The sequence below is a fragment of the Elephas maximus genome, chromosome 24 (genome assembly GCF_024166365.1).
Source record: "Elephas maximus indicus isolate mEleMax1 chromosome 24, mEleMax1 primary haplotype, whole genome shotgun sequence".
In the NCBI taxonomy this organism is placed as follows: Eukaryota; Metazoa; Chordata; class Mammalia; order Proboscidea; family Elephantidae; genus Elephas; species Elephas maximus.
This window is the reverse complement of record NC_064842.1, coordinates 49680354-49707657: the sequence shown is the minus strand read 5'-3', so window position 1 is coordinate 49707657 and position 27304 is coordinate 49680354. Positions and strand designations below refer to the sequence as shown.

The window sequence follows — 27304 nt, the reverse complement described above, 5'->3', positions numbered from 1 at the left end:
CATGTCAGTAAGGTGTCTGAAGATCTCCCATTATTTAACTCATATTCACTTCTTCTACACTACTGTCCAATATCCCAAAATGCATCTAAATTGTTGAGCTACAATCTGAATTAGATAATTAAACAATGCATAAATTAATTTTTACTTATGATGTTCCTGTCCCTTCTTCAGCGTACCATGAACAGTCACTTCAAATTCCTTCTTGTGATCCCCAGCAGTGTTTGTTGCCACACACCGATAAAGACCTGTGTCTGACACTTGAGCCTGGGCAATAACCAGTTTGCGTCCATTTAGTAAAATCTTGAATCCATCCCTTTCATCGACTGGCTGACTATCCTTTAGCCACCTATAGAAAAAAAAGCAAAAAGAAGTCTGAAAATATATTTTAAATTACTAGGTTCCTAGAAGATAAAAAAAAAAAAAAAGTTGCTGTTGAGTTGATTCCTACTCATAGCGACCCTATAGGGCAGAGAAGAACTGCCCCAAAGGATTTCCAAAGAGTGCCTGGTGAATTTGAACTGCTGACCTTTTGGTTAGTAGCTACAGCGCTTAACCACTATGCCACCAGGGTTTCCAGAAAATATATACATATATACAAAATTCTTAGTTGTGTATCTAATTTCCCAGTTGCTCACTCTGTAAAACCAATTGTAAATGGGGAAGAGAAGGAAAAAGGAAACCTGGCCTAACACAGAAGTTCGCATATTGTTGGATCCAATAACTGTGATTCGAAGGAATGTTTGAGTTCTTCACTCTTCTTTTACTGATTTTAGGCTACAGAAACAGGCAAATTCCCTTAAATATTACCCATTTCAAACTTTTAAATAATATTAACCAGGAAAATACGCACAATTCTCAGACATCTGTAAAATAAAACCCTGAAATCACAACAGTATTATGTTTTACATTTCTTATGAGAGTCATCACTTTCCGTTTAGCTTTATGACCATGTGTGAACATATCTTATTCTGATAGGAGTTCATGTGCACATTCTCTTCTCTTGTGTTTTGAAAATTAAAGAATGTTCAAAAAACATTTCGTGAATGAAGGAATGAGAAAAAAGAATCACTAAACATAAGTGCATGTTAAACTATTTTCCTATGTTTCATATATTTTTTTATTTAGAAGTTCACTAAACATTTTGGTCTAATATTGGCATGGCTTAATATCCTATCTGTATGAATCGAAAATGTAATTTTTAAGAACATATAACGGAATTCCGACATTACCCTGTACATGGAATATGTCTTTTTAAAAAGAAATAGAAAGAAAATAATTTCATGCAAATGCTTTTTAATGACACAGGACCTCTCACAAGGTAAGCTCTAAAACATTTAAATCAAAATGTGGGAGGTATTTAAAAACATACCAAAACCCTTACATGATAGTTGGTGGGGGTGAGCCTGTCACTTGACAATCTAGTTCCAGTAAGTTATTAACCATCACAATGAAATAAGATGTTTCATCTCCTCCTTCTACAGCTGGTGGCACTAGAAAACAAGGATGTAATGTACAATGAAACAAGTAGAAGAAAAAATACACCATTGCAGCAAGTAATATAATAGTAGTTTAGAAGGGTGGTAGTATCGTCGTAATCTGGTAGAAAAGGGGGATTTGCAACTCAATGGCAACCAACTGGTTAAATATTTTTTATGATAAACACTTGCCAGGATCAACAAATGTCCTTTTGATATATTGTGGATTTTTCTCCATTAATCTACTAGTATGGTCTGCTGATGCCCTGTGAATATGACATTTATTCATATTTTTATATTATCTATTTTTGTAAGAACGAGAGGGAACCCCCAAAATTGTGCCATCTATTCAAAAGCTTTCAATTATTAAGAAAGAAACAGAGGCTCAAGTTTGCAAGATGGCTCCCAAAGTTCAGCACCTAAGTTTCCTGTTGTCTAATTCAATGCTCATGACAGAAGACCATCTTGTCACTCACTGCAATCAGCTATTGTCATAGATATGAAAATTTATCAGTGCACTTACAAACACAAAGTATATCCATCAAAATTAGTGGAAGGTTTAGGCGAGTTTCCAGACCTTGGGAATTCCTGGGATAAAAACACCTCTTGGTAATATACAGTCCAGAGTTGAACAAATAACTAAACCTCCCTTGATATTGTTTTGTTATTCCATGAACAAAAAAGTATGTTATAAGCTAGTCAGATTTGCTATGAACCTGAGAAACCAGGCAATGACATTCTTATTTACCTAAGACATCAACTTCATATTTGATTTCCTTTTCTCCCGCCACACTGGTAGCCACACATATGTACTGTCCCCGATCGACCTCTAGGACATTCATGATTTCGAGTTTCTTCCCACCAGCTTCTATGCGGATGTTGTCATTGGCTTTCACAGGTACACCATCCTTTAACCAGGTGAGAACAGGAGGAGGGTTGCCAGCAGCTTTACAGTCCAGTGTCAGGGACTGGGCAACAATCACTTGCTTATTTAAAGGTGTGGTCAAGTCACCTTCAATCACTGGGGGAACTAAGTAGACAAAAGTATTACATCAGGCACTTTTTTGTGCAGTCACAAAATACATCCTACTGAAATAAAGGGGATATTATTTCTCATGTCGATTGATCGTAGGAACTATCTACATGTCCCTCTTCCTGTAAGCTGTTAAGGAAAGAATTTCTTAGTTCAACTGACCTGCAACTATTCTAATTATTTTAAGATATACTGTACTGTGTCCTCCTGATAAAGGACAAATAATGGAGACTGATCTTAGTGCTATCAACTAAGTTACCTACTCCATAAGAACCAAATGATCTAGATCAGGGACGGGTTAACCAGGAAGTATGGTGTGCACCAGCTTATAGTAGTAAGCAAGGTACTCATGGGCTTAATTGTGTTTACCTACTCATCTGTAGTGCATCGTGAAATGCAGGTAAAACTGTGCACTGTAGGTGAGTAAGTAAACACAATTAAGCCCGTGTGTACCTTGCTTACTGGGTAATCCATCCCTGGTCTGGATGCCCCAAGTGCCATAGAATAAGTGAGCCACTTTTTGCACACCTTAGACTTTATAAATATACATTTTCCAAATCATGGGACAAATTCTTCCAATTCCTATCCATGCATATTGAAAATGACCATTTCCTACAGCACTTTATTAGTGAACTAACTGGAAGTTAGCACATTAGAAACCATAGTGAGAAAGAATATAATTCAAACATATATTTTTCTTTACCATAGACATCCACGTGGAATGATTTTTCAGCAGTTCCAGCAACATTGGTTACACGACAGGTATATGTTGCTGAATCAGAGACCTGTGCTCGAGGGATCTGAAGAAATTGTCCTTTATCAATATAAAGTGCTTGTGAGCTGGATATGACTGGCTGGCCATCCTTATACCAGGTAATAGCAGGCACTGGAAGTCCCCGTGTTTCACACTCCAGTTTAATGACACTGTTTATCAACGCTGATGTTTCAGTGGTGACATTTCCTCCTTTAATACTGGGTGGAACTACAAAGGATTTCAGAACAAAAACAAATCTTCTAAGCGTCAGCATCTGCAGCAAAATCTGAAACGTTCTAGATGTTTAAATCATGCGTTTAAAGTGAATTCGAATTAAAGGGCCTACACAATGGCAAAGGTTTGGTTGTTTTTTTGGTTTAGTCTATGATTTATCTACTCATAATTAATTGCCTGTCTTGTCAAAACAATCTTTATCATCCTGCTTTTGAGTTTCAGATTTTAGTAAAAGTAGAAAGTCACAGCTTTGGTTTCAGGGGTTCACGTAAGTCCAATAGGTCACATTAGAATAACTAAAAAGTTTATGTTTAACAAACTAAGCAAAACAAAATGAAACTCCACTTAAAGTAGATAGAAGAAGTTTGAAATCAGGCCAAAGAAACGAAAATGTGAATGTGGTACAATTGGACGCCCTCTCCCCAAGGAATACATAAGGTCTAAGTGCTTTCAGATCCAGCTACTGGTAATAGCTGTGGAGTTTTAAATTTTTGCGTCTTGCTTTTTTTTTTGGAACTGCTAAGAGCTCTTTCACTCAGCTTTACTCATCTAATTGGCTACACGCGTATTGTCCACAATTCAGCATCCTGCCTGGCCTCCCACATCACATGAGGACTGCACTGTTGGAAAAACAACTCAAGTGGCTTGATTCCTGCAACACATTCTTAACACGGTGATCCCAGAATTATGCTGTGATTGCAACAATTTAAATATTCAAATAGTATATGCTGATTTTGAGTCTTAATACAATTTTAATAAACTTTTTCTTTTAGAATGGTTTTAGATTTAGAGTCCTCATATACCTCACATCCGGTTTCCCCATCTTACATTTACTTGTACTGACATCTTACATTACGTACATTACATACAATTGTCACACTTAATGGAACAATGGAGCCCTGGTGGTGCAATGGTTAAAATGCTTGGCTGCTAACCAAAAAGTCAGTGGTTTGAACCCATCAGCCACTCCATGGGAGAAAGACGTGGCAATCTGCTTTCATAAAGATTATAGTGTTGGAAACTCTATGAGGCAGTTCTATTCTGCCCTACAAGGTAGCCCTGAGTTGGAATCAACTCAGCGGCAACGAGTAATGGACCAATAGTGAGACATCATTATTGACCAAATACTGTATTTCATTTGAATTTCCTCAGTTTTTTAACCTAATGCCCTTTTCTTGTCTCGAGATCCCATTGAGGATACCACATTACATGTAGTTCCTACATCTCCTCAGGTTTCTCTACGCTGTGACAATTTCTCAGACTTTCCTAATTTTTCATGGCCTTAACAGTTTCGGAAGGCACTGCTCAAGTATTTTTGTAGAATGTCCCTCAATTTGGGTTTGTCTGATGTTTTTCTCATGGTTATACTGGGATTAGTGGTTCTGGGGAGGAAGATCATAGAGGTAAAGTACCAGACTCATCACATCATATCAAGTGTACATATAATCAAGATGACTAATTACTGTTGTTGATGATTTGGTCACCTGGCTGAAGTAGGGTTTGTCAGGTTTCTCCACTGTAAAGTTACTCTATTCCGCCCCCCCCCCCCTTTTTTAGAACACATTTTGAGATGGCATATTTTTAGAAGTGGCTGGGTGGTGCAAATGATTAAGCTCTTGACTGCTTGCTGAAAGGTTGGCAGTTCGAACCTGCCCAGAAGTGCCTAGGAAGACAGGCCTGGTGATCTGCTTCCAAAAGGTCACAGCCTTGAAAACCTTACAGTTCTACTCTGAAACACATGAGGTCGGACTTGCCTCGAAATCAACAATATCTATGTGAAAAGACATTTTCAAAGATAAAATTACATACAATCTCAAAACAGATCAGCATTAACAGCTTCACAATGGTTTTGATGATGGTACCAGCTTTGAACTCCAATTAAGTGAAGTATTATCCCTTCCCAAAATAATTTCATTGTTCTCATTAGTAGACTTGTATTTTTAATTTCGTTAATAAACCATTTGTGGAAATGTGTTTTCCCTCTTATTATGTAAGTACTCACTACATTATGTCCTTGCTTTTGCCTCACAGTCTGCAAAGCCTGAAATATTTATTATCTGGTCCGTAAAAAAAAAGTTTGCTAAACCTTGCAATTAATTCTTATAAATTCAGGCCACCATTTAGAATGTTAAGAACAGCATTGTACTTAGGTTTTAAATTTAAATTTTGATTTTGTATTATGTCTTAGGTTAATCCGTAAATTACTGTATATCGAATTTTTGGCTCAGATTGCCAAATCAGCTGGTTAGTCTAATTAATTGACAGGAACATTAATAAAGAATGTAAGTTCAAAAAGTTTCTATCCTTTATGAATGTATCACAAATGAATAATACCATTTGCACTGAATCTTTTTAAAAGTTTATATTTATGAAATTGAGAAAAATTACTCAATTAGTGGTAGAACAATATATCTTTCACTGCTTATATTTGCCAAATAAATGAATATTTCACTTCTCATTTCATTTTAACTCATAGATACTTGCCTGAGAGCTATACTTCTGTTTGGAACTATAGATAAAGGTGATGGAAATGCTGCGCATTAAAATTTACTCCTTCGTGCATAGGCACAAAGAGTTTTATACAACGTGGGAGGTTCTCAGGTCTCTGAAGCCCGTCTAGAAACCTCAGACTAAAAGCCATTGCTTCAGAACTACCAGTTGTGGATTTGCACGATCTCCCCATACGTTATTAAAAGCTCTTTTATTTCCTTCCTTTGTTCACATTCTTTCTTTTTCCTTCTTTCCGATCCCTCTCTTTCACGTGTATTTCTATCTTGCAGATGCATAGTTCCAACCACATGTTAAACCTGCTACCGTCGAGTCGATTCTGACTTATAGCGACCCTATAGGACAGAGGAGAGCTGCCCCATAGAGTTTCCAAGGATTACCTGGTGGATTCAAACCGCCGGCCTTTTGGTTAGCACTCGTAGCACTTAACCACTACGCCACCAGGGTTTCCATCCACATGTTAGTATGTTTATAAGGAAAATAAATAAATCAACTGTAGTGTGCAACACACTCAACGTGAAATCTACATAAATGTTCCTGACAGGTAACCAAAACATGGTATCTGTTATATATACATAAACCGATTGCCGTTGAGTCGATTCCAACTCATAGCGACCCTATAGGACAGAGTAGAACCAACCCACAGAGTTTCCAAGGAGCGCCTGGTGGATTCAAACTGCCAACCTTTTGGTTAGCAGCCATAGCATTCAAGCACTATGCCACAAGGGTCTCCTTTATATATATATGTGTGTGTGTGTGTGTGTGTGTATACATATTCATCTCAAGGAAAAAAAAAAAATTCCATAAGTGAATAAGGTAAGCTTTTTTACCCACTTAGAGATACAAGAGAGGTTGCTAGTGAGGAAACCGTATGATTTCCTGAATTATAATACTCAAAACTTCACACTGTTACAATGCCTTTCATCTCAGACCATCCTGGAAGTTTTAATCATTGTAAAGCCCTCTCTTCTGGGTGCCTGAGCGCATCCTACAGATTAAACAAGAGGAACTGAAATAAAAGAACTCAATCGCATGGAAATAGGAGTCTTATGGAATCACCAAAATGTATTCATCACAGACCCTGGCAACAAAACAACAGTGTAGAGAAGACTACTCAGTTACTCAGAGAAAATACTGCACCTATTGTTTAAATGTCTGGCTCTGGCAGGAGGCCAATGGTAGTAATAACACTCTTGTTTAACTTGGATGCTTGTACAGATAATCTTTCAGTAATGCTACTCTTTTTGGGGGGACACATCTTTTTATGGCTGACTTCTTCCACAGGCTTCTATTTATAGATAGAAATGATTTAAAAACCTGCATTAAATTAAATTTCCTTGATTCAAGAAGGCAATTTGAAATTTATATAAGATACTAACATTAGAAAAAGGGGGAGACTTGGAATGGAGGTAAGGAATATAGTTATCAAGCTTGATCCTACATACATTTCAAGTTTTAATATAATACAATCACTATGTAGATAATGATAAATGATTAACATTTATTGAGCTCTTACGATAAACTAGGTAATCAATGTAAAATATCTAACCTTTGATCTTCACAATAACACTATTAAGTAGGAAATATTAATATCCTCATTTTATTGATGAGGAAACTGAAGCTCACGGGGGTTAGGTGATTTATCCAAAGTCACAAAGCTAGGAAGTAGCACAGGTTGGATCTGAACCCAAGTCTGTCATTTCTGAAGCCCAAGCTTTTATTAATCACTCAACCAGTGCTATCCAACTGAAATATAAAGTAAGCTACATATATAATTTTAAACTTTCTAGTTGCAGTGTGATGGATCACTTTTATTTGGCCTTTCTCACCACGGTTTTGTAAATCCCACCCCACCAAATGAGACTATGCAAATAAGATTCTCATGGCCTACTAAGTACACTGGACAGCCTACTAAAAATGCAAATAAGGTGCATGGAACCCTAACAAGTGGATTGGTTAGTTTTGCCATCCTACTGGGCTTAAAATGAGCCATCCCAGAGGTGAAAGAAGGGACTTCACTACCACCAAGAAAGAAGAGCTGGGAGCAGAGCACATCCTTTGGATATGGGGTCCCTGAGCTGAGAACCTCCTAGGACAGAGAGCTATAACATCAGACATGGTGCAAGACTGCAAGAAGCAGTGACAAGCATGGCAGAGAATTAGTAGTGGGAGAACCAGGAGAGGTCACAGCGGGCTTTTCCCAGCCTATGGAGTGAGAAAGCTGAGCAAGCACCCTCAGGCAGGAGGCTCACTGGTGGAGTGGGGTGCTTTTGAGCACTTATTAGTGGAGCTAAAGAGCTTTGTTACACTTGCCCCAGCAGGGCAGAGGCCGGGCCAGCCCAAGAAGTCTGAGGGGCCAAGGGGCTAAGGGCTGAAGGACTGGGGGCAGGGAGATCCCTGCCTGTGGGCACAGTCAAGAAGTGGTCCTTGCCAAGAAGCTGTCTTGACCGAAGAAGAACTGTATCCTGAATTGTAAACTGTTACTTCCCTAATAAACCCCATAACTGTAAGTATGGTTTGTGAGTTCTGTGTGGTCACTGCAACAAATTATTGTACCCAGCAAAGAGGTAGCGAGTGCTATGGGAGGGATGGCTGGTGTCAGAATTGGTAAAGAAATTTGAGACAGGAGGTATGTATGACCTCTGCCTTGTAAGAATCAGCCCTGGGTTGTTGATCTTGATTCTCCTTTTCCCTTATGAAGTTAGGGGAGATCAAATGCCACCACCATGCCATTTTTATAGTGACATTAAAAACATAGAAAGAAACAGGTAAAATTAGCTTTAAAAATACATTTAACTTAATATATCTAAAATATCATCATTTCAACCTGGAATCAATATAAAAATTACTATTTCACATTTTTTATTCATATTAAGTCTTCAAAATGTGTGTATTTGATATGAGATATCTATCTGGAGTCCTCCTGACACAAAGGTTAAGTGCTCAGTTGATAATTGAAAGATTGGCTGTTCAAACCCACCCAGCAGCTTGCAGGAGAACCAAACCAAACCAAACCCATTGCTGTCAAGTCAATTCCAACTCATGGTGACCCTATAGGACACAGTAGAGATGTCCAATAGAGATTCCAAGGAGCTCCTGCCTGTAAAATTTACTGCCAAGAAAATCCTATGGGGCATTTTTACTCTGTCACATAGGGGTCACTGTGGGTCAAAAACTGGCTCAATGGCAGCCAATAACAACATCTGGTGCTTATACTTAGAATACATCTCAGTATGGACTAGGCACATTTGAAATGCTCAATAGCCACATGTGGCTTGTGGCTACTGCATTGGACAGTGTAGCATTAGACCTTTCAATCATTTAACAAACTTTTCTTGAGAGGTACTGTGTACCAAACACTTTACTAGGAAATAAGGCGGTAGTATTAGAGCCCTAGTGGTGCAGTGGTTAAGCACTCGGCTGCTAATTTATAAGTCCATGGTTTGAACCCACTAGCCTCTTCGAGGGAGAAAGACATCACAATCTGCTTCTGTAAACATTACTGCCTAGGATACCCATGGGGCAGGTCTACTCTCTCCTACAGGGAGACTATGAGTTGGAATCAACTCTACAGTGACAGGTTAAGGCTATAGATGTTTTTGTTGTTAGGTGCTGTCGAGTTAGTTCTGACTCATAGCAACCCTATGCACAAAAGAACGAAACACTGCCCAGTTTAGCACCCTCCTCACAATTGTTGTTAGGCTTGAGCCCACCATTGTAGGCACTGTGTCAATCCATCTTGTTGAGGATCTTCCTCTTTTTTGCTGACCCTCTACTTTACCAAGCATGATGTCCTCCTCCAGGGACTGATCCCTCCTGATAGCATATTCAAAGTATGTAAGATGCAGTCTCACCATCCTTGCTTCTAAGGAGCATTCTGGCTGTACTTCTTCTAAGACAGATCTGTTCTTTCTTTTGGCAGTCCATGGTATATTCAATATTTTTCACCAACACCACAATTCAAAGGCATCAATTCTTCTTCAGTCTTCCTTATTCATTGTCCAGCTTTCACATGCATATGAGGTGATCGAAAACATGCGGTTTGGGTCAAATGCATCTTGGTCCTCAAGATGACATCTTTGCTTTTCCACTCTTTAAAGAGGTCTTTTGCGGCCAATTTGCCCAGTGCAATGCATCTTTTGATTTCTTGACTGCTGTTTCCACGGGTGCTGATTGTAGATCCAAGTAAAATGAAATCCTTGACAATCTCAATCTTTTCTCTGTTTATCATGATGTTGCTTATTGGTCCAGTTGTGAGAATTTTTGTTTTCTTTATGTTGAGCTGTAATCCAGACTGAAGGCTGTGGTCTTTGATCTTCATCAGTAAGTGCTTCAAGTCATCTTCAGTTTCAGCAAGCAAGGTTGTGTCATCTGCGTAACACAGGTTGTCAATGAGTTTTCCTCCAATCCTGAAGGCCCATTCATCTTCATATAGTTGGATTATTTGCTTGGCATATAGATCGAATAGGTATGGTGAAACGATACAACACTGGCACATACCCTTCCTGACTTTAAACCATGTAGTATCACCTTGTTCTGTCTGAATGACTGCCTCTTGATCTATGTACATATTCCTCACGAGCACAATTAAGTGTTCTGGAATTCCCATCCTCTGCAATGTTATCCATAATTTGTTATGATCCACACAGTCGAATTCCTTAGCATAGTCAATAAAACACAGGTAAACATCTTTCTGCTATTCTCTGCTTTCAGCCAGGATCCATCTGACATCAGCAATGATATCCGTGGTTCCACATCCTCTTCTAAATCTGGTTTGAGTTTATGGCAGTTCCCTGTCAACATACTGCTGTAGCCACTTTTGAATGTTTTTCAGCAAAATTTTGTTTATGTGTGATATTAATGATATTAAGAAACATCTGCAAACATCCATTAATAATTAGAACCTGGAATGTACAAATTATCAATCTAGGAAAATTGGAAATCATCAAAAATGATATGGAATGCATAAAGATTGATATCCTAGGCATTAGTGAGCTGAAATGGACTGGTATTGGTCATTTTGAATTGGACAATCATATGAGCTACTATGTTGGGAATGACAACTTGAACGGGAATGGAGTTGCATTCTTCATCAAAAAGAACATTTCAAGATCTATCCTGAAGTACAACGCTGTCAATGATAGGATAATATCCATACGACTACTAAGAAAGCCAATTAATACAACTATTATTCAAATTTATGCACCAACCACTAAAGCCAAAGATGAAGAAATTGGAGATTTTTACCAACTTCTGCAGCCTGAAATTCATCGAACATGCAATCAGGATGCCCTGATGATTACTGGTGTTTGGAATGCGAAAGTTGGAAACAAAGAAGAAGGATCGGTAGTTGGAAAATATGGCCTTGGTGATAGAAACGATGCCGGAGATTGATTGTTTGAATTTTGCAAGACCAATGACTTCTTCATCGCAAATATCTTTTTTTTTTCATCAGCATAAATGGCTACTATACACGTGGCCCTCAGCAAATGGAATACGCAGGAATCAAATCAACTACATCTGTGGAAAGAGATGATGGAAAAGCTCAATATTATCAATTAGAACAAGGTCAGAGTCCAACTGAAGATCCAATCATCAACTGCTCATTAACGAGTTCAAGCTGAAACTGAAGAAAATGAGAACAAGTCCATGAGATCCAAAGTATGACCTTTAGTATATCCCACCTGAATTTAGAGACCATCTCAAGAACAGATCTGACACGTTGAACACTAATGATCAAAGACCAGATGGGTTGTGGAATGACATCAAGGACATCACACATGAAGAAAGCAAAAAGTCATTAAAAAGACAGAGGAGAAAAGACAAGACCTAAATGGATGTCAAAAGAGTCTCTGAAACTTGCTCTTGAATGTCGAGTAGCTAAAGCAAAAGGAAAAAATGATGAAGTAAAAGAGCTGAACGGAAGATTTCAAAGGGCAGTTCGAGAAGACAAAATAAAGTATTATGATAACATGTGCAAAGGCCTGGATATAGAAAACTAAAATGGAAGAACACACTCAGCATTTCTCAAGCTGAAAGAACTGAAGACAAAATTCAAGCCTCAAGTTGCAACACTGAAGGATTCTATGGGGGAAATATTAAATGACGCAGGACGCATCAAAAGAAGATGGAAGGAATACACAGAGTCACTATACCAAAGAGAATTGGTCAACGTTCAATCATTTCAGGAGGTAACATATGATCAGAAGCCAACAGTACTGAAGGAAGAAGTCTAAGCTGCACTGAAGGCATTGTCGAAAAAGAAGGCTCCGGGAATTGAAGGAATACCAATTGAGATATTTCAACAAATGGATGCAGTGATGGAAGTGCTCACTCGTCTATGCCAAGAAATTTGGAAGATAGCTACCTGGCCAACCTACTGGAAGAGATCCATATTTATGCCTATTCCCAAGAAATGTGTTACAACCGAATGTGGAAATTATCTAACAATATTGTTGATATCACATGCAAGGCTATAGTATTGACAAGAAAAACCAGGCCCTTCTCTTATGAACCTCACCTTCCTTGAGGAGAAACAGCCAATAAACAGACAAACCCCAAAATAAGCAACTACCTATCAAAAAGTGATATGTACTATGAGAAAAAAAGAACTAGGACAATGTGATAGAGAGCAATTGGGAGACTGCTTTGGATTGGGAAGACCCCTGTGAAGAAGTGACATTCTGAAGTATCTAAGGTTTCCTTGAGTGTCACTCTCGGTGGACGGACAGGAGGTAGGGCAGTGAGTAGAGCCACAGTTAACACAACTTGCCCATTGGATTCCATTCCTTTCTACTATATAAATCCTTGTGCCACGAAGTTCGTGAGCTTTCCTAAGGTGCCATTCTTAAAATAAAATGACCTTGGCAGTCACTTCCTACAGGGAACATGGACAATCGTGATGAAATGAGGGCTGTACAAACATTTGATTTATGTATAAGGTAACCAGTTAGAAAATACTTGACACAAGATCATACAAAAATCACCAGACAACTTGAAGGAATCCCTAAGCACTCAACTACTAGTCAAAAGGTTGACAGTTCGAATCAACCCAGAGGCACCTGGGAAGACAGGCCTGGCAATCTGCTTCTGAAACGTCGCAGCTTTGAAAACCCTATGAAGCAGTTTTACTCTGTACATGTGGGGTGGGTATGCACCATGAATCAGAATCAATTTGATGGCAACTAACAGCAATAATAAAATACTTTAAAACTGGATGCAACATTTTAGCCTAAAACATACTAAGGTAGGTTCTTTCTTCTCTTGAAATAAGTAGCATTCCAAATGTTCAGTAACAAATAAAAGAGTAGTTAATATTAGAGTTGCTGATTTTCAATTTATAACGGAAGTTTGTAAAAATAAAAAAATCACACTTACTGTGGACAGTCAGTTTTATATCCTTGGTTTGCTTGCCAGCTGCATTAGACACAGTACACTGGTAGCGCCCTTTGTCACTTCTTCGTGCATTTTTTAGACGCAAAACTTGTCCTCTCTCTAGAAGTTCAATATTAGGATCTCCCAAAAACAAAGGCCTGGAGAAAATAATATTTTTATTCTACGGATCTATTTTTATTTTATGTTTCCTCTTTTATCAATTCTAACAAAAATAATAAAAGTGAAGCAAAAAAATATGAATCAAAATTAATACAAAATACAGTGATGTGATAGGTAAATCCTATTCAGAAGAATGAAATTCTCAATCTACCTTTACTAATGGAAGTTAGGTAGTTATCATTTTGGGATGAAAAGTTTTACCATTTCAAATTTAAATTGTTTAATAATATTAATCAAAACCTTAAAGTGTCATTATCTGCTTCATTCATTCATCTTTTCTGGTTTGCGTAGCCAAAACTTATACGATCATTTAGAAAAGACAAACTACAGGTTTAAAATTATAGTACTGGCAGTCCTCGGATTATGAAGGAGATCTGTTCCTGTGTCTTTAAGTCGAATTTGTAGGTAAATTGGAACAGGTGCATACGGTTCTTATCTAGCCTTACTGTAGTTCAAGAGTTAAGTGCTACGGCTGCTAACCAAAGGGTTGGCAGTTCGAATCCACCAGGCACTCCTTGGAAAGTCTATGGGGCAGTTCTACTCTGTCCTATAGGGTCGCTATGAGTCGAAATCGACTCGACAGCACTGGGTTACTGGGTAGTTCAAGAAAAGGCTTGAAACCTTTTCAATGATATAGAAGCTGTATGTACAGCAAGTGGAGGTGATCATGATAAAGAATCGGTTGTAAGCAGGGATTGGTTCAATCCTTTCAAAGTGAAGGCAAATTTACATAACACGAAGGGCAAGTCCAATTGTCCTAATTCTGATATATGTAACATGGGGACTGCCTGCAGAGTAGCTTCAGGTGAAGCAATACTATATTTAAAATAATTACTATAATATCTGGAAAAGTATTCACAATTGAATCAATAATTATTATCTACTAAGGCAATGATCATAAAATCTCTCTTTTAAAAAAATAGGTACTTAAAAATAGGTATTTAATGAATGCTTTTATGATCATAAAGACCGAACACAGCTTATATATAGTTGTCAGGAAGTCTTTTTCTACTATGTTATTGACACCTATAAAATTGTCACTTTGTATAATTGGCAGCAACTTTATTTTAATACTTGAAACATCATGGTTATTAAAGTCTGTGACAGCCTAAGAGTCATACCTTTAAAACTCATTTATCTTCTTTCAGGAGGACCCATAGCTAGTTTTTATAAAGTTTTACTGAATTAACTGCATGATAAATAATCAGATGCCTTGTTACATTAATAAGCCACTAGTCAGACTACATGGTTAAATGTATAACACATTTAATTTTCTATGGTAGCATCCTTTACTATTTCTTGGTATGACACTTTAAACAAAATCCTTAAGAGGTAAGAGAATAAAGCAACTTAGCTTAATGAGTTTCAATTCTTTAAAGGATGTGAATGCTTGATAATGTTACTCAAATTTAAATAACTTTAAAATTTCTATTGAGTGTTAACTATGCAAGAAACATAAAAATTTAAGCCAAAAAAAAAAAGTATATATATATATAAGGTTCATAATAAGAGTGGATCTCTTATTACCCCTAATGTGAGTCGTCTCTCTAGATTCTTCTTACCGTTATCAATTTGGTTTGTATTCTTCTGCATTTTTCTACTCACCATCACCCACAAATATATTACCAAGGAAATCTAAAATTTTAATACATAAATGGTACCATATTATTGCTCTGCTTTTCTTTTCACTTAACGATAGCTATGGAGGTATTTTTGGTACACATAGGTTGATTTTGCTCTTTATTTACTGCACAATGTTTTATTAATTTCATAATAATTATCTTGCCATATCCCTAATGGCTGGTGTTCCGGCAGTTTTTACTTCTCTGCCATTGCAGTGTTACAGTGAATATCACTGTACAAGCCCCACATATCTGACTGCTTCCCTTTAGCAGATACTCCAAAATGTAATTACTAGATGACAGCATATAACATTTCAAATTTTAATAGATATCAACAAATTGCCCTTCTGAATTCTAACTGACATGTTCCCCAGGAGAGTACTCAATCCCAATTTTCCACACTTAGCCAACCCTTGATATTTTCAAAACTTTTTTTTTCCCCACCTGGCCAATCTGACCTGTGAAAAATAAAATCTTATTGTTTTCATCTACATTCCCCTAATTATTAAGGACGAGCATCTTTTAGTAGGTTTATTGCCTCATTACATTTCTTTTCTTAATTGCCAGTTCATACCCTCCATACATTTTGGCTATGCTGTTGGTGGTCTTTTTTTCATTGATTTGTAAAAAGCACGGCTATAATCCTTTATTTCACATGCTGCAAGTATTTACCCTTTGCTGCTTAGGCCTCAGAAACCTGCTCTCAGAAGCTGTAAATAATACACAAACTATGACCATGCTGTAAGGAAAAAACTCTTAAAACTGATATGGATCACTCTGCTGTTTCCACGTGGGAGAACTTTAGCATCCCTAAGTATCTGCACGCTGCCCAGTATCTGATTGCTCTTCTGTGGTTCCTTTTTTCTCCACATATAGAACTATCGTACGTATTCATCTTGGTGTCATAAGTAGATTTGCTTTTTAAAAAATAATTCCAACAATTCCATTTCATTATTAACCTTTGGACAGAGAATACTTAAGTCTCTAAAGTAAATTCCCAGCATCTGTAATCTGATAACTCATAAAAATGAAAGGTATTACAAGATTTTAGGACCTTTTTTGGGGGGAGGAATATTGCTTTTCCTTCCCATTTAATAATACTCTATGTGGCACAAATTCCCACCCATTTACACATCTGTTTCTTATCAATTGGACCCCATAAGAAATAAAGAAAAGGTACTCACTTGCCATCTTTGAACCAGTGAATAACAGGAAAGGGAGTGCCCTTGACCTGGCACTCAAGGGTACTGTTATAGTTGAGGACAACTGAGACTTCATTTGGGGAGCTGGCACCTATTATGGTGGGTGGAACTTGAACAAAGACATTTTATCATGAAAATCTATGACTTAGCAAAAAGAGGTGGAGAAAGCAGATATCCAGTGGTTTCGATAGTATTTCAACAAGATTTAATGTTCAAAATAAAACATTACACAATAATTCTTCTTCGTATCATCACTGTAAAATTTCAGGACTCAGACGTTAAGTTTAATCATCAGAACACATTCATAAAAGATTTGATAGCAGGACAATTTCCTGGAAGAATTACGATAGTAGAGAATTTGTTATGTAGAGTATTAAATCCATGTATAATAGGGGTTTAGGGTGTGAGTAGTGAAGCTCATATAATACAATTTACTTCTGCTAATTTTTTTTTTTATATATTTTAAATTCTACAATTTATGCCACAGTGCTGCTGGACATATACTACCTGTGTCACTTTTAAAGGGCTCTTTAGGCTAAAAAAATTTGCAAACCCTGGTGGCGTACTGATTAAGAGCTACAGCTGTTAACCAAAAGGTTGGCAGTTTGAATACACCAGGTGATCCTTGGAAACTCTGTGGGGCAATTCTATTGTCATATAGGGTCACTATGAATCAGAATTTACTTGATGGCAATGGGTTAGGCTAAAATCGGAGCTCTGGTGTGCAGTGGTTAAGTGTTCAAATGCTAACCAAAAGGTCAGCAGTTCGAATCCACCAATAGCTCCTTAGAAGCCCTATGGGGCAGTTCTACTCTATCTTATAGGATCACTATGAGTCAGAATTGACTCAATGGCAAAGGTTTTTTTTAAAATAGGTTAATTTATCTAATTCTTTCCCCTCACACTTCATGTTAAGGTGCTTGGTTCACCTTCAGAACAATAGTCAGCCATTAAAGGGTTTAAGTAGGGGAGCAATGTGATCAGGTTTGCATTTTAAGACCACACACACTGGGTGCTGAGTGAAGAGTGGACTGGAGTGACAACTCAAGGGGACAGCCTTGTTTTTCCAGGTCTGGAAAGTTTTCCACATTTGAAAGGGAGCAGTCTTACCACTTTTCTATTGCTCTCTATTAGTGGAAAATATTTGAGTTTTCCTTCTCTGACAGGTTTCCACCTTATCCATAATGGAATGGACCCAGAAGGGTATACTGGAAATAGACAAACATTAACCCTCTGGCCTTCGCGGATTTTGCTATATATGGCTGTAGAGCTCAGAGAAGAAGTCTGACCTAGAGATAAAAACGTGGGAGTCACCAGCACACAGACGGAATTCAAAGTCCTGGCGGTGAAAGAGTGCCAAGAGAAATAATGCCAGTAAAGGGAAATGCAAAGTGCTTTAGGCTTTGAGAAGACTAATGAAAAAGGAGTTATTTTAATGTTAAAGACCTCACTTCCCTCCCAGACTTACAAAGCATATATTCATCTTGATGGGCAACATACTGAAAAGGCAGAGATAAGTCCTTTTTTTATCACAAAGTGAACTTTGAATGGTAAGTATAATATCACAAACTAAAATTATGAAATTCTAAATTTAAGATTACCATTTTAAAAACTGGAAATGTTTAATCTCCCAATTTATTTCAGCGGCTACCCACTCTCGGCATTTTCTCCCATTAACTAGAATCAGAGATGAGGGGATTTAGTTGACACAAATTAATTAGAATGCAGGGCCAGGTGGGTTTGCTACCATCACCAGCTCAGGTATGAACCAGCAGTGGCTTCAAGAGACGGCAACAGCATGAATGAGTTATACCCTACATCAGCCTCTATAGCTACTTCCCAGAGTATTGCCTGCCCAGCAAACTGAGGAAACTGATAGAGTAATAATTTACTGCTTTATACGCAGGATAGTACCAAATGCCCAAAGATCTCTCCATGTGATAGATAATAAATGCCTTTAAACTTTCTATGTTTCTGGTTAACCAATATTAACAATAAAAATAATAATATGGTGAAACAAGTAGTATTTCTCCTATCACTCTTTTCTTCTTTTTACGCTTCCATATACTCTGCTCAGCAGTCCTACATAACAAAGCCATCTGAATTGTAGTTTTTCTGAAGAACGTTTTGCTTACCTAGTACATCGATGTTAAAGTGCTTGTGAGAAGTTCCCGCAATATTCATCGCTTTACAGGAATATTTTCCTGCATCCTCTGGGGTGGCTTTAAAGAGCTTTAGAGTCTTCCCATTGCTCAGAATCTGAATAGTGCTACTTTCAGTCACCTTTGAGGGTCCAAAGGATCAGTGTTATTTCCAATCTTAATAAAAATGCATAATTAGAAATTGATGTAAAACTTGTATATTATTATTGAGAAGGAATTCACAATGAACAATTTATTTCAGAGGCAGTCAGGCAAGGAATTATACATATCTGGAGGTCTCCAATTACCTGAGTATCATCTTTATACCACATAATGATGGGGGATGGAGTACCTTCAACTTCACAAAAGAGATTGGTGGCCTGATTTAGCAACACTGACACATTTGTTACTTGTTCTTTATCTTTTATTACTGGAGGAACTGCAAAAAGAGAGAAGGGTCATGAATAAATAGTTTAAAATAAATTTTATTTATAAATATTCTTTACATCTAGATAGCTGAGCTAGAAAGGCTGGTGAGACTTAGGCAAATGCATTATTATAAAATGAAAAATTCTTGACCAATGTATTTATAAGAAACAATCCTTGTGCATTTTTACTTTAATTATGACTTCAGAGTTGTGAATTTAGAATAAAAATTAGGATACATTTAAGGGAGAACCTTGAAACAAGCCTGTCCATTCCACATAGCACTCAAAAAACAAACTGCAAAGGGCCTTAAATAAGTCCAATGGTACTAATCACTGATGGGAGTGAATATTGCCTGGTGTCTATGAAAGCCAACATCTATCAAATTATAAAAGTACATACAATTTGACTCACACAAAATGACACATGTACAGGATTTTCACTGCAGCATTACTTATAATAGCAAATAACTGGTAACAACTTAAATGTACATAATTATTAGAGGAACATTAAGTAAATCATGGTATTGCCATACAGTGGGATGTTACCCATTAAAACCGTTGCCATCGAGTCGATTCCGACTCATGGCAACCCTATAGGATGGAGTAGAACTGCCCCATAGAGTTTCCAAGGAATGTCTGGTGGATTTGCACTGCCAATCTTTTGGTTAGCAGCCATAGCACTTAACCACTACACTACCAGGGTTTCCATTGCCATACAGTGGGATGTTATTTAGGTGTAAATAAGAGTAGGAATATTGAGTAATCCCCCAAAATAAATTATCTACTAAAATGGACAAAATGCAGAACGTATACATAATATTCTGCCATATGTGTTCCTTATTTTAAGTTTAAAAAGAGGGTAAAATATTATATATTCACATTTCCTTGTATATTCATAATATGTCTGGGAAGGCACACACACAACTGATAACTTTCCTTGCCTGTACTTGTCAAAACATGAGACTTTTTACTACACATCTATGCATCTTTTTCTACTATTTGAATTTTGAATGATATAAAATCACACTTAATCAAAAATTGCATGCAATTATAATTCTAATAAGTAAATAAATATATGCAACTCAATCACCAGTTTCCTGTTTGATGATGTTTCTATTCACATTAAGTAATATTACATTGAGGGAATGATTTAAATACATAAAAATTTCAAACTGTCACGCATACAGTTACATGATTTTAGCATTTTCATTCATATTTACCATGGACTTTGAGGCTATATTTTCTTTCTGTGGTTCCAGCTTCATTGACTGCCACACAGATGTACTCCCCACTGTCATATGGTGTAACCGAAGCAATGACTAACAATGTGCCATCTTCCAAAACAGAAATACCAGGCTCACTGCCTGTCAGCTCTCTACCATTATGTAGCCATTTGATGGTTGGTTTGGGGGTACCTAAGTAAGACATTAAAGTCTTGTGATGTTTTTGCAACAAAGTTAGAAATCATATTGAGAATCTATATCAAATATATTGAAGAAAAATAAAATTTTAGTCACAACTATAGACTGTTTTTTTTTATTATTTATTTATAGACTGTATCCTGAAGTACTGTACTACTTTCAAGATATTTCTCCTGGCATGGAAATTTGAAGAATTGTGGTATTTAATTCCTGGTTGGTCTCAAGAATAAAATTTTACCTAAGTTATTTTTATCAAGATATTCAGATGAGATTAAGCAATGCAATGTATTTTCTTGAGTGAGTTCGTGATGACTAGTGGGGAGAAAAAAAACTGTGTTAATCACATGGGCTAGACATGGAGAATTTTGAAGTGAGGACAAAGGAAGAGCAGAAATAAGACACTTCAACAGGAATACAATATGAATATTGTCCAATCAAATGTAGTACAAAATGTATATATATGATACGCCATTTAAACAGGCCTAATTTGGTAGAGATGAGGAACCTCTACTATCCACACATCTTTTGGAGATTTCATTCTGATAAAAATAGGACAATGGATCAATTCTTGACTTTTTATATTGAAAAGAAAGCTGAGAAAGCAAGGAGGGGAATTTCTTTCCTGGATTTAGCTATGATCAACATAGTGAATGGAAGTGATATGGTCATGGGTAAAAGTGATAAAACCATCTTAGAATGCATAATGGAATGGATCTAAAAGGATATATTGGAAACAAACAAACATTAACCCCCTACGAAGAATTTATTTATTTAGCAAACAATGTGCCAGGCATTATTCTAAGAACTTCAGAAATTTACTTAATCTCTATAAAGATAAAAAAGAAAATGCATTAAATAAAATTACTATGACTACATAAAACATTGCTACTAATCCAATATTAAAAGATAATAAAATTTTAATAAAGATGGACACAAAATCAAGGGCAAGCATAAAAAAATTTTTTAATAAAGGTGGACACATAATCAAGGGCAAGCATAAATTTTTTTTTTTTTAATAAAGATGGACACATAATCAAGGGCATGCATAAAAAAATGGCATGAATACACAGAATATATCATTAAGGGTAATCTCAAAGAGTTAAGTACTCTTAAAAATGTCTATGAAAATAATATTTGTGGGAAAAAATAAAACAAAAAGATTGGCCTACTCATTGTGGCCAATTGACCAATGAAGAGAAGATAAAACTCCTGGATTCCAGGTGTCTTTTCATGTTGTCAAGGACAAAAAGGAGTTACAGTCATTTCCTTATATCCTACCTATTCCTTTGTGTACTTCAATCTAACTTCTCAATCAATACTTGTTGAGATAATAAAAGAAAAAGTGACAAAGAGAAAATAAAGATAATTTCATGATCTAGACGAAACTCCTCATAGAAAAAGATAGTTAAAGGGCATCTAGCTGCTCTTAATGAACTCAAGAATTATATCCCAGCTGAAAACATACAATATCAATTCTACAGGAGTTTACTTGAAAATAGATCATTTCTTTCTCCTTTCAAATCATATTATTATTGTATTTTCAATTTTCTCTAAAGCTTTTCATTCCTTATAGTTGCTATATGAAGCCCTGGTGGCAAAGTGGTTAAGCGTTTGGCGGCTAACCAAAAGGTCGGCAGTTCAAATTTACCAGCTGCTCCTTGGAAACCCTATGGGGCAGTTTTATTCTGTCCTATAGAGTCACTATGGGTTGGAATCGACTCAATAGCAATGGGTTTGGTTTGGTATGGGTGGCAAGAAAACATGGTGGAATAGGAAGCCCAGAAATTCAGGGAGAGAAGGGACTTGAATAAGCCTCAGGAGCTGAGTGACAACCTGGTCCTATAACTACCAAACCAAAACAAAACCCCTTGCCGTCGAGTCAATCCTGACTCATAGTGACCTACAGGACAGAGTAGAACTGCACCATAGGGTGTTCAAGGAGCGGCTGGTGGATTTGAACTGCTGACCTTTTGGTTAGCAGCCGTAGCACTTAACCGCTATGCCACCAGGGTTTCCTATAATTACCAGTAGAGGGTAAATCTAGGAAAAGAGGCTGTTAGAAGTGCCCTGAACAAACAAGGGGAGAGTCCTAATTTATACCTTGGATTGACTGAGGCATATCTAGAATATTCTGGATAACTCTTGATGTCACATTTTAAAGAGAAACCTCGCCAAAACAGAATAAACTGAGAAGTAGTGGGAAGGAGCATGAACTATCTGGAAAGCTTACTTAGGTGAGTCAAGTTTGAAAGAATAAGAGGTCTTTCCATCACAAGACATAAAAGACCTGGGAGGGAAAAACACCTACTCAAAAAGCTGTTATATGAAAGAGGAATTAGTTTCTATGGTGCTTAAGTATTACTGTAAGGACTGATGAGGAGAGTTTTATGAAGATGAAGCTTTCGGTTCAATACAGAATTCTGAGCAGTATCGACAGTATGCCAATGCTTATATATCCAAGTATTACACACCTCTTACAGGGCATGGAAATGCAATGCGTTGATTGGCCACTCTTTCTTGGAATGGAGTGTTATATGGAGGTTCAAGATCTTCCAGTGTAGGTGGTTCTATTAGAAAAATAAATGCATTATCACCAGGGTTTCCTTGGGAAAATTCAAACTCTCCTGAGGCATCATCAATATAACTCATATTTCCAGATCCCTGAGACATTTGTGAATCTAAACTCAAAATGACTGCCCCCCAATGCATCATGCTACCTACAATCCTGCTTTCCTTCCTTTGTTCCCTGAGCTAAGACATCATGCTCTACCCAGTCATTCTTACATTCTTCTTTTCTCCTAACCTCCACATCCTATTGGTCACTAAATACCATTATACCTTTGTTCCCATAGCTGTACCTTCCTTTCTATCCTAAGATCACTGCTTATTTCAAACCCTTACTTTCTCTTAACAGAACTAATTCAACAGGCTTTTTATTGGGGTCCTTACCTCAAACACCTTACCTCTTAGAATGCTATTGTATACTGTCCTCAGAATTCTCTCAAACACAAATCTCAGTGTATGGCTTCCCTGATTAAAATCATTACATGTGCTCATTTTATCTATTGAATAAAGTTCCAGAGCCGGTTTTTCTTCAGTGTATCCTATCTCACTGAACAGCCCCACCATAAGCTCATTTCAGGAGGAAATCGGGAAATCATTCTTAAGGACTCTATCTCCTTCACTCCTCATATTGAATCCATCACCATGTTCTGATTATTTCATCTCCTAATTATCTCTTGAGTCTATCCACTTCTTTCCTTAGTTACCACCCTCCTAGTTCATCTGCCATCATCTTTTACTCGAGCTTCTGCAATAATCTACAGCTGTTTGTCCTCACCTTCTCTAGCCCCCTTCCAAACCATTCTCTCCCAAAAGAGTGATCTTTTAAAATCCCAAATCAGACACATCACTTTCCTGGTGATAACTCCTCCAAGTCCTATCACTGCACTTAGAATAAAGTCCAGACTCCTTAACCTGGGTTCCTAGGTCTTGGATAATCTAGCCCATGATTGTGTCTCCAGCTTCAACACATGCCACTCTCCACTCAGTCAAGAATGCAGCCAGCTGGCTTTTATTTGTTTGCTTGTTTTTATCCCAGGGTCTCCAAAATATCGCATGGCCTTATTTTCACATTCTACGTTCTTTCTTACCCTGGAAGGTTCTCCCCAACCCACCCTCATCCCTCATTTAATATACTTCTATCCACACTTCAAATATCACTGCCCTAGAGAAGCCTTCTCTGGTTTGTCTTTCTGTTAAAGGTTCATATAACTCTACCATTTCATGATGACACCAACCGGTTTGTAATTATGTACTTATAAGTTAATTTTATTAATATCTAGCTTTTCCACTAAGAGCCTTGGTGGTGCAATGGTTAAGAGCTCCAGCTGCTAACCAAAAGGTCAGCTGTTTGAATCCACCAGCCACTCCTTAGACACTCCATGGGGCAGTTCTGCTCTGTCCTATAGGGTTGCTATGAGTTGGAATGGACATAATGGCAATGGGTTTGATTTTTACAGGTTTTTCCACTAGACTATAAACATTAGCACTTAATAAAATCTGTCGAGTGAATGAATGAGCTTAACAAGCTCTACAGTAGTGTCCTAGCCATTCATCCAAAAAAGTATTGCAGTGTTCCAGGACTAAACTACTAAATCCCGGGCTAAGTACTATACTTGCTTATTTTTTCTACTTGCCTTCGTGTTGCCTATTTCCTCTGCCAGAAATGCTCTTTCCCTGATTTCCACATGGCTGACTCCTTCTAGTCAATAAGTTCTCATTGTAAGTATCACCTCCTCAGAGAAGTCCTACTTGACATTAGGATCTAAGGTCACCAACTCCCTGTATCATTACCCTATTTGCACTCTCTACACAGCATTTCTCACTATCCGTATTTTCCTGTTTATTTTTGTTTGTTTGTTTACTGTTTGTCTACTCACATTACAGAAGCTCATAGGAGCAGGGGTTTTGCCTCTTTCAGTTTTCTCTCCAGTGCCTAGAACAACAGACACCTCACAGGAGCCCAATAAATATTTGTCGCTTGAAGGACTAAATATTGATCTTTAAACTCTCAAAGCAAGGCCAACATCAATTGGGGCAACAGTGGACCTAGATTTCCTCCTGATCAATTTTCAGTGTATCTTACTGCTACGCGGTGAAATCCTACTCCAACGCACCATGCCTACTATTTCTCCCCAAGCAAAAACTGTGGGTGTAACTTTATCTGGGATTATTTCCATTATCTACATCATCCATGGCAACTTCAGTTTCAAAAATAAACATACTAAAATCGATGCAGGTGAAGTCCTAGTTAGTTTCATTACTTTCTGGAATGGTTCCCCTTTCCGAGTTAACTGAAGAGTCATACAGTTAGGTGAAAGTCTTCCTAAAGTGATCCAAGCCAATAATGCACTTCAGGGATTTTCCTATGCCAAAAATCACCTTGAACATGTAGCGTTATCTCCATTTCATCACTGCCTGCTATGTTAGTAGCAACACATGTATATATGCCAGTATCTGAGAGCGTGGCTTGGTCAATGCTTAATGTTCCATCTGGACCACTAATATGCCGCACTCCATCAACCAGCACGACGCTTCCACCTTTAAACCAGGTGATTACAGGATGAGGCGTTCCTTGAGCATTACACAGAATATCCACTCTTTGACCAGCTTGTACTTTCGTAAGATTAGGACCACGTTGAATCTTTGGAGGAACTGGAAATAACAATTGAGTATTAATAATCCCAACTTTTAAAAATTCCGTCTTTTTTCTCATTCTAAATGAAAGTTCCTTACCAAAAGGCAATTTGAGAAAGTGGAATAGAAGTAATCTTAATATTTGGGCCAGTGCTTGGACACCCTACCTGCTGTGTGACCTACAGCAAGTCACTGGACTTCCTGAGGTCTGTTTCCTCAATAACTGACATATAATAATCACTTCTATACCAGTACATTTTAAGGATAAAGGGAAATGATAAATATAAAACTCCTAGTTCCACCCTTGAGGCACAGCAAGCATTAAAAAAACATTAGGTTTCCTTTAACTCAGAACTAACTCAAGGTTAGAAAACACCTTAAAAGGGTAATCTGGATAATTTCTATACCTATAAGAGAGTAAATCAAAAAGCATTTCCTTCTATGTACTGTACTCGTAGTTCTTTTTGTGGAAGGTTTCCTCAGATAGTGAAAAATGTTTCTCACAGAGGCCTTAGCTAATTTCATAGAAAATAATCAAGATAAAGTTTGTATTATTTCTGTTGACCTACTTACCCTTAAAAATCTAAGCAAATACTTTACCAAAATATTGGCAAAAGATTATTGATTTTCACATGAGCGCATTGTACATTGTACAATCAAGTTGGCTCATAAGGGTATAATTAGTATTTATTGATCTTGCCTCTCTAAAAAGCCCCCGTTTCTCTCTCCTTTTTTTTTAACTTAATTTTTAATAAACACTTTCTAAAGGCTGCCATTCACAGCAGTCTTAAAAGTTTGGTACTATTATTGTCATCATTTTATGAATAAGAAAGCTAGAGATAGAGGTTAGGTAGTACGTCTAATGCCCTAGAGCTAGTAGATGACAGAGCCAGAATTCATATCATCCTTCATCAGATTTCAAAGCCCATGAGCCACAGGACATTACTGTAGTGACTGACTTGAGAGGGAAATCAGGTTAATATTGTTTGAGACAAATTTTTTTTCTGATATTTGAATATTCAGCACCTACAAAGTGGCTGGCATAGAGTACATACTCAATACATATGTGTTGAGTGAATTAATAATTCAATGGACTACAGTAAATTCGGGGAATAAAGCAGACTAACTAGAGAGTTTCAAAGTAGTCATAAAATCCTAGGAAGCAGATTTTTTCATTTGCTAAACTCTTTCAATATTGAAAAGAATAATTTAAACACTATTAAATTCCTGAAAATTCATATTCCCTTTTATAAAAAGCTCACAGTTTAAACACTTTTTTTTCCCAACTGTGTATCAACAATAGTAATTTTAAGTGACTAGACTTTTTTTTTTTAGACCTCTAGTAAAATTGAGATCCAAAAATTTAGCACTGTTCATTTGAAGAAGAGGGGGAATCATTTATAGATAGTACGTAAATTTTTCAGAGTAACATGTAAGAAAATCACAAGAGTCTCAAGTTTTAGAAAATGTTTCCATAATTTCATTACTTTATATTTAATTGGAGTTAATACCCAAGGAAACTGGGATGACGGGTTTTCCTTGTGGTCAGTCCACAGAGTTACCATATGACTTCCTTTCAAAACTCACCACGGACATTTAATTTAACGGACTGTGTCACGTTCCCAGCAATATTTGTGGCAACACAAAGATACATCCCACTATCTGAAACACGGGTCTCAGTGATCTTCATTGAGCCAGAAGGGAGAAATGTGTGTCTAAAAGAAAGAAACCAC

The 27304-nt window shown here is 37.2% G+C and overlaps 1 protein-coding gene across 6 annotated transcripts in view; it reads right to left on the bottom strand.

The window, feature by feature from the left end:
• HMCN1 (hemicentin 1) overlaps nt 1–27304 on the bottom strand; it is a 551288-nt gene that overhangs the window by 207361 nt on the left and 316623 nt on the right. For all 6 annotated transcript variants that reach the window (XM_049868532.1, XM_049868536.1, XM_049868533.1 and 3 more), the window contains 12 exons: nt 27159–27286; nt 25317–25589; nt 22844–22939; nt 20172–20366; nt 18832–18962; nt 18518–18665; nt 16365–16491; nt 13382–13536; nt 3212–3490; nt 2224–2505; nt 1382–1490; nt 177–346 (listed from right to left, as the gene is read on the bottom strand). In XM_049868532.1, coding sequence (XP_049724489.1) covers nt 177–346; nt 1382–1490; nt 2224–2505; nt 3212–3490; nt 13382–13536; nt 16365–16491; nt 18518–18665; nt 18832–18962; nt 20172–20366; nt 22844–22939; nt 25317–25589; nt 27159–27286 — 2093 coding nt within the window. The remainder of the gene's footprint in view (nt 1–176; nt 347–1381; nt 1491–2223; nt 2506–3211; nt 3491–13381; nt 13537–16364; nt 16492–18517; nt 18666–18831; nt 18963–20171; nt 20367–22843; nt 22940–25316; nt 25590–27158; nt 27287–27304) is intronic.